General features: G+C 52.7%; 1 protein-coding gene across 2 annotated transcripts in view; it reads right to left on the reverse strand.

Annotated features, from left to right (window-relative positions):
- The window catches only part of LOC147097209 (sentrin-specific protease 1-like), a 44820-nt gene extending 37523 nt beyond the window's left edge, over window positions 1–7297 (reverse strand). Inside the window, exons 1-3 of one of the 2 annotated variants that reach the window (XM_085973096.1) lie at window positions 7106–7297; window positions 6347–6462; window positions 3941–4197 (exon numbers count right to left, since the gene is read on the reverse strand). In XM_085973096.1, coding sequence (XP_085829222.1) covers window positions 3941–4197; window positions 6347–6462; window positions 7106–7222 — 490 coding nt within the window. In that variant the 5' untranslated portion in view covers window positions 7223–7297. Of the gene's footprint in view, window positions 1–3940; window positions 4216–6346; window positions 6463–7105 lie in introns of both variants that reach the window. The other variant, XM_085973095.1, reaches the window with a different exon arrangement.
- Between the last annotated feature and the right edge of the window lie 1023 nt (window positions 7298–8320).

Consider the following 8320-nt stretch of genomic DNA (forward strand, 5'->3'; position numbering starts at 1 on the left):
ACCGGCCCGGGAAGCTCAATGAACCCCCGGATGCTCTATCGCGTGGCACCTGCGCCAGCGCGCAGATCGATAGACTGCGGGCCCTCCACAATGACCTCTGCCACCCGGGGGTCACCAGGTTCTTCCACTTCATCAAGGCCTGCAACCTGCCTTACTCTATTGAGGAGGTCAGGACCATGACCAGGAACTGCCAAGTCTGCGCTGAGTGCAAACCGCACTTTTATAGACCAGACAGGGCTCACCTGATAAAAGCCACTCGCCCCTTCGAGCGCCTGAGCGTCGATTTTAAAGGGCCTCGCCCCTCCTCCGACCGCAATGTGTACTTCCTCAACATTATTGATGAGTACTCCCGTTTCCTGTTCGCCATCCCCTGCCCGGACATGACCAGTGCCACGGTCATTAAATGTCTGAACGACCTCTTCACCCTGTTCAGTTTCCCCAGCTATATCCATAGCGACCGGGGCTCATCGTTTATGAGCGACGAACTCCGTCAGTACCTGCTCACTAGGGGTATTGCCACAAGCAGGACGACCAGTTACAACCCCCGGGGGAACGGACAGGTGGAAAGAGAGAATGCGACAGTTTGGAAGGCCGCCCTGCTAGCCTTAAAGTCTAGGGGCCTTCCGACCTCCCGCTGGCAGGATGTGCTCCCCGATGCGCTCCACTCTATTCGGTCACTGCTCTGCACTGCCACTAACACCACCCCTCATGAGAAAATGTTTGTCTTCCCAAGGAAGTCCACATCGGGGACATCGCTACCGCCATGGCTGACGTCCCCAGGGCCGGTCCTACTGAGAAGACACGTGAGGACCCATAAAACGGACCCCCTGGTCGAGAGGGTCGACCTCCTCCACGCCAACCCCCAGTATGCTTACATTGCGTACCCGGACGGGCGGGAGGACACAGTCTCCATACGAGACCTCGCACCCTCGGGGGCCGCAGTAACCCACAACCCACTACCACCCCCCGCCACGATCCAATATCCAGCCCCAGCAGACGGCAGGCCTGGTCCCCGCGACCCGCTCGACACCCACGAGGACTACACACCAGTGCCCCAGCCTACGCGGGACTCGACGCCGGAAGCTTGACTACCCCTGCCGTCGCCACGTCGATCACAGCGGCAGACAAGACCTCCGGAGAGACTACAATACACTAACTTTTAATACACTTCACCCCGCCGGACTCATTTTTAAACAAGGGGTGAATGTGGTAAACCACTGTTTGTATTCCACTGTGTACATGCCTGTACATGCCTCGGCTGACTCCTCCCACGAGTCCAGGTATAAAGGTGACTGCTCCACAGTCCCTCTGTATTCTGGACCGGTCGACCACTCGAGGCACACCTTCATTCTCTTGTTAATAAAAGCCTGTTAGTTACTCGCTTAATCTCAGTCTTTTGAGTTATTGATAGCGCATCACAAGTTATTACCTAAATGGAGAGAAACTGCAAAGTGCTACAGTACAAAGGGATCTGGGGGTCCTGGTGCATGAAACACAGGTTAGTATGCAGGTGCAGCAGGTGATCAGGAAGTCCAATGAAATCTTGGCTTTTATTGCAAGGGGTGTGGAGTATAAAAGCAGGGAAGTCTTGCTTCAGTTATACAGGGTACTGGTGAGGCCACACCTGGAATACTGCGTGCAGTTTTGGTTTCCATATTTAAGAAAAGATATACTTGCTCTCGAGGCAGTTCAGAGAAGGTTCACTCGGTTGATTCCGGAGATGAGGGGGTTGACTTATGAGGAAAGGTTGAGTAGGTTGGGCCTCTATTCATTGGAATTCAGAAGAATGAGGGGCGATCTTATCTAAACATATAAGATTGTCCGAGGGCTTGATCGGGTGGATGCGGGGAGGATGTTTCCACTGATGGGTGAGACTAGAACTAGGGGGCATAATCTTAGAATAAGGGGCTGCCGTTTCAAAACTGAGATGAGGAGAAACTTCTTCACTCAGAGGGTAGTAAATCTATGGAATTTGCTACCCCAGGGAGCTGTGGAAGCTGCAACATTAAATAAATTTAAAATGGAGATAGGCAGTTTCCTAGCAGATAAGGGAATTAGGGGTTACGGGGAGAGGGCAGGGAAGTGGACGTGAGTCTAGGTTCGGATCAGCCATGATCCTATTGAATGGCAGAGCAGGCCCGAGGGGCTGTATGGCCTACTCCTGCTCCTACTTCTTATGTTCTTATGTTTAGAATATTCCTTCCTCCCCCTTTCCTTGCCTCTGCACCTGCATAGATTCTGGAACAGTTCCCATGGATTGGAAGGTAGCTAATGTTAGCCCACTATTAAAAAAAGGTGGTAGAGAGAAAACGGGGAATTATAGACCGGTATGCCTGACATCGGTAGTGGGGAAAATGCTAGAGTCCATTGTAAAAGATGTAATAGTAGAGCACTTGGAAAACAGTGACAGGATCGGACAAAGCCAACATGGATTTACAAAAGGTAAATCGTGCTTGACTAATCTACTGGAATTTTGAGAGGATGTAATTGGTAGAATAGATAAGGGAGAACCAGTGGATGTGGTGCATTTGGACTTTCAGAAGGCTTTCGATAAGGTCCCGCATAAGGTCCTGCCTTCTGTGGTAGAGAATTCCACAGGTTCACCACTCTCTGGGTGAAGAAATTCCTTCTCATCTCTGTCCTAAATGGCTAACCCCTTATCCTTAGACTGTGACCCCTGGTTCTAGACTCCCCCGCCATCGGGAACATCCTTCCTGCATCTAGTCTGTCTAGTCCTGTTAGAATTTTATAAGTTTCAATGAGATCCCCTCTCATTCTTCTAAATTCCAGCGAATATAAGCCCAATCGACCCAATCTCTCCTCATACGTCATTCCTGCCATCCCAGGTATCAGTCTGGTGAATCTTCGCTGCACTCCCTCCATGGCAAGTATATCCTTCCTCAAATAGGGCAACCAAAACTGCACACAATACTCAAGGTGTGGTCTCACCAAGGCCCTGTACAACTGCAGCAAGACATCCTTGTTCCTGTACTCGAATCCTCTCGCTACGAAGGCCAACATACCATTTGCCTTCTTAATCGCTTGCTGCACCTGCATGCTTACCTTCAGCGACTGGTGCACAAGGACACCAAGGTTTCGCTGCACTTCCCCTTCTCCCAATCTATTGCCATTCAGATAATAATCTGCCTTCCTGTTTTTGCCACCAAAGTGGATAACCTTGCATTTATCCACATTATACTGCATCTGCCATGCATCTGCCCAATCACCCAACCTGTCCAAATCATACTGGAGTTTCCCTGCATCCTCCTCACAGCACACACGCCCAGCCAGCTTTGTGGCGTCTGCAAACTTGGAGATATTACATCCAGTTCCCTCGTCTAGATAATTAATATATATCGTAAATAGCTGGGGTCCGAGCACCGATCCCTGCGGTACCCCACTAGTCACTGCCTGCCACTCGGAAAAAGACCCGTTTATTCCAACTCTTTGGTTCCTGTCTGCCAACCAGTTCTCTATCCAAGTCAGTACCTTGCCCCCAATCCCATGTGCTTTAACTTTACACGCCAATCTCTTATGCGGGACCTTATCGAAAGCCTTCTGAAAGTCCAAATACACCACATCCACTGGTTCTCCCTTATCTATTTTACCAGTTACATCCTCAAAAAAATCCAGTAGATTAGTCAAGCACGATTTACCTTTTGTAAATCCATGTTGACTTTGTCCGATCCTGTCACTGTTTTCCAAGTGCTCTACTATTACATCTTTTATTATGGACTCCAGAAGCCCATTTCGTTTGTCCGGCGCCTTTCATGTCCACCAGACGTCCCAAAGCTCTGCATAGCCAATGAAGTACTTTTTTTTTTAACGTGTAGTCGCTGTTTTAGTGTGGGAAATGCGGGGAGTGGGGGAACGACAGGGGACAGGAGTAAATACAAAGCAAGGGGCCTGCGCGGAGAGGCGCTGAGCGGGCTTGTCGTACCTGTGTCTGCTGCCTGGACCCCCTCCGGTAGGGCCGGGCTGGCGCTCCGCCGAGGGCTCGAGCCGGCCTCCCGGTTGGCGAGGTGGCTGTCCGTGTGCGAAGGGCTGGGGAGCGGGCTGGGGGAGGAGCGGTCGGCCCAGGACAGCCTGCAGGAGGGGGCCTCCGAGCTGGCCGCGCTGCTCGCCGCCACCGCGTGCTGGCACTCGTCAGCGACCATCTTCTGAAAGAAACGCTGGCTCGAGCCCAGGAAGCCTGACCTTGAAGAAAGAAAAGCACTGGAAGTAAAGAAAGCGAAACGTGAACAGGAAGGATTCGACATTGAAACATAGAAGATAGGAGCAGGAGTAGGCCATTCGGCCCCTCGAGCCTGTTCCGCCATTTAATGAGATCATCCAAATTCAGTACCCTGTCCCTGCTTTCTCCCCATATCCCTTGATCCCTTTAGCCTTAAGAAATATATCCAACTCCTTCTTGAACATATTTAATGAATTGGCCTCAACTGCCTTGTGTGGTAGAGAATTCCACAGGTTCACCACTCTCTGGGTGAAGAGATTCCTCCTCATCTCAGTCCTAAATGGCTTACCCCTTATCCTTAGACTGTGACCCCTGGTTCTGGACTCCCCCGCCATCGGGAACATCCTTCCTGCATCTAGTCTGTCTAGTCCTGTTAGAATGTTATAAGTTTCAATGAGATCCCCTCTCATTCTTCTAAACTCTAGCGAATATAGGCCTAATCGACCCAATCTCTCCTCATATGTCATTCCTGCCATCCCAGGTATCAGTCTGGTGAATCTTCACTGCACTCCTTCCATGGCAAGAACGTCCTTCCTCAGATAAGGCGACCAAAACTGCACACAATACTCAAGGTGTGGTCTCACCAAGGCCCTGTACAACTGCAGCAAGACATCCTTGTTCCTGTACTCGAATCCTCTCGCTACGAAGGCCAAAATACCGTTTGCCTTCTTAACCGCCTGCTGCACCTGCATGCTTACCTTCAGTGACTGGTGCACAAGGACACCCAGGTCTCGTTGCACTTCCCCTTCTCCCGAGGAGAGATTACACAAACTAGGGTTGCGTTCCCTGGAATTTCGAAGGTTAAGGGGTGATCTGATCGAAGTTTTCAAGATAGGGAGGATAGAGAGAAACTATTTCCACTGGTCGGCGAGTAGGGGGCATAGTCTAAAAATGAGAGCCAGGCCAGTCAGGAGTGAAGTTAGGAGACACTTCTACACACAAAGGGTTGGTAGAAGTTTGGAACTCTCGTCCGCAAAAAGCAGCGGATGCTGGGGCTTAATTAATCATTTTAAATCGGAGAGCGATAGTTTTTTTTTTTGCTAGACAAGGATATTGAGAGATATGGAGCCAAGGTGCGCGGATGGAGTTAGGATACAGCTCAGCCATGATCAGAGGCTTAGAGCAGAGAAGGCCAAGAAGGGGGGATTTGATGGAGGTGTTTAAAATTACGAAGGGCTCAGACAGAGTAAAAAGCAGAAACTGTTTCCAATGGCTGAAGGGTCGGTAACCAGAGGACACAGATTGAAGGCGATTGGCAAAAGGACCAGAGGCGACAGGAGGGAAAAACCTTCTTTACGCAGCGAGTGGTTAGGGTTTGGAATGCGCTGCCTGATAATGCGGTGGAAACAGATTCACTAGTAGCCTTCAAAAGGGAATTGCTTAAATACTTGAAGGAGAAAAAACTGCAGGGATATGGGGAAAGAGCAGGAGGCGAGTGGGACTAACTTCTAAAGAGCCGGCGCAGACTCAAGGGGCTGAACGGCCTCCTCCTGTTCCTAATGTAACAGGCTCGAGGGGGCTGAACGGCCTCCTCCTGTTCCTAATGTAACAGGCTCGAGGGGGGCTGAATGGCCTCCTCCTGTTCCTAATGTAACAGGCTTGAGGGGGCTGAATGGCCTCCTCCTGTTCCTAATGTAACAGGCTCGAGGGGGCTGAACGGCCTCCTCCTGTTCCTAATGTAACATGCTCGAGGGGGCTGAACGGCCTCCTCCTGTTCCTAATGTAACAGGCTCGAGGGGGGCTGAACGGCCTCCTCCTGTACCTAATGTAACAGGCTCGAGGGGGCTGAACGGCCTCCTCCTGTACCTAATGTAACAGGCTCGAGGGGGCTGAACGGCCTCCTCCTGTTCCTAATGTAACAGGCTCGAGGGGCTGAATGGCCACCTCCTGTTCCTGTGTAACAGGCTCGAGGGGGCTGAACGGCCACCTCCTGTTCCTGTGTAACAGGCTCGAGGGGGCTGAACGGCCACCTCCTGTTCCTAATGTAACAGGCTCGAGGGGGCTGAACGGCCTCCTCCTGTTCCTAATGTAACAGGCTCGAGGGGGCTGAACGGCCTCCTCCTGTTGCTGTGTCCTACGGTGCGGTTCAGGATACTAGTTCAGTATACTCACAGCTCTCTGTGAGAGAGGGGGCTGGACACTCTGGACAGCGACGATTTATTACTGTAATCTGAGGTCACCACCTCCAGCAGCTGCCGGTAAATCTCCTTCTCCTCCTTGCAAATAGTCTGGGGAAAAAGAAACACAGAGCGTGACCAGGCCCGTCCCAGTGGGTCACTAAGTAAACGCTGCAGCTCCCCCAGCCCCCAACATACACAGACACAGAGGGAGGGAGAGAGGGGGGGTGGGAGAGAGAGGGGGGGGGGAGAGAGAGGGGGAGAGAGAGGGGGAGAGAGAGGGGGAGAGAGAGCGGGAGAGAGAGGGGGAGAGAGAGCGGGAGAGCGAGAGACAGACAGAGAGAGACAGACAGACAGACAGACAGAGAGAGAGACAGACAGAGAGAGAGACAGACAGAGAGAGAGACAGACAGAGAGAGAGACAGACAGAGAGAGAGACAGACAGACAGAGAGAGACAGAGAGAGAGACAGAGAGAGAGACAGAGAGAGAGACAGAGAGAGAGACAGAGAGAGAGAGAGACAGAAACAGAGAGAGACGGCGAATGAGACAGGCTATTCGACTGCTGAGTGCATCACAGCCCTCGCTCTGGCATTCCACAAGGACACTTTCACCGGCCAGCGACCCCTGGCTGATTTCCCACCCCCTTCCCTAACTCAGGAACAGCGAGGCCAGCCCTGTACCGTGCACCGCTCCATTCATTAATTAGCGCTCCGCACCATTCATTAATTACCGCACTGCTCCTGTATTCATTACCTCTTCCACGGTACTGAGGTATCTCCTGGTTGGTTTTGTGCGTGTCTGGAGGCTGGTGAGAGAGGGGCTGCTGTGCTGAGGGCTGTCGGGCAGCCTGCTGAAGGTCTTGCTGTACATGGGCACAAACTGGTGCTGGCTCTGCTTGGCGGGGGTCGGGCTCGGGCTGGGGGCTCTGCTCGAATGGAGAAGGAAGCTGCGTTAGGGTGCCACATTCGCCAGAGAGACTGAATCCGCGCCGCAAACACCAAGACCCGCTCCGCCCCCCGCCGTGATTGAGTGTAAACGCCGCGCGGTAATCCTGTCGCGATCCTCCAGCGGGAGGGTCAGGGGGAACAGAGCCCCCACACGCAGAGCAGGAAGATCCCAGGCTCCATCCCCAGCCTGTGCTGAGCTCGCTGATCGCTCACCCAGTGTGGTGGGTGATGGCGGAGGGAGGGGTTACACCTGGCCTCACTGCTCCTTAGTGTGGGGGGGCGGGCAATCAACAGGGCAGGACACCCACCCATACAGGAAAGACAGAAGGACTGCGAGTGTATCTGCACGTGTGTGAGCGAGAGCAAGTGTGTGAGTGAGTGATTCTGAGAGTGAGTGTGTGAGCGAGAGCAAGTGTGAGTGATTCAGTGAATCACAGAAACCCCACAGTGCAGATAGAGGCCATTTCGGCCCATCGAGCCTGCACTGACACATATCCCACCTGATCCCCGTAACCCCATGTATTTAATCCCCCTAACACTAAGGGTCAATTTATCATAGCCAATCATCCTAACCCGCACATCTTTGGAATGTGTGAGTCTGTGCGAGAGTCTGCGTCTGTGTGTGTGCGTCTGTGACAGTCTGTGTCTCTGCCTGTGTGTGTGCGCACACGTGTGTGTTGCTGGGAGGTGTCGGGTGGGGCTGGATCCGACTCTGGGAGTGATATTGCCCCTCCACACTTACTTATATACCCCACTGATGCTCGCTGTCTGATGGATAATGGGCACCTTGGATGAAATACCAGAGGGCGACCGGCCCCTGCGGAATCTGTGACCTGACGAGGGGGTCCAGACCTCCCTCAGTACAGATCACACAGCCCCCTCCCCTCAGTACAGATCACACAGACCCCCTCCCTCAGTACAGATCACACAGACCCCCTCCCTCAGTACAGATCACACAGACCCCCCCTCCGTACAGATCACACAGACCGCCCCGCCCCTCCCTCAGTACAGATCACACAGA

The sequence above is a fragment of the Somniosus microcephalus genome, chromosome 33, assembly GCF_052327205.1.
Source record: "Somniosus microcephalus isolate GS21.2 chromosome 33, FLI_Smic_1.0, whole genome shotgun sequence".
NCBI lineage: Eukaryota > Metazoa > Chordata > Chondrichthyes > Squaliformes > Somniosidae > Somniosus > Somniosus microcephalus.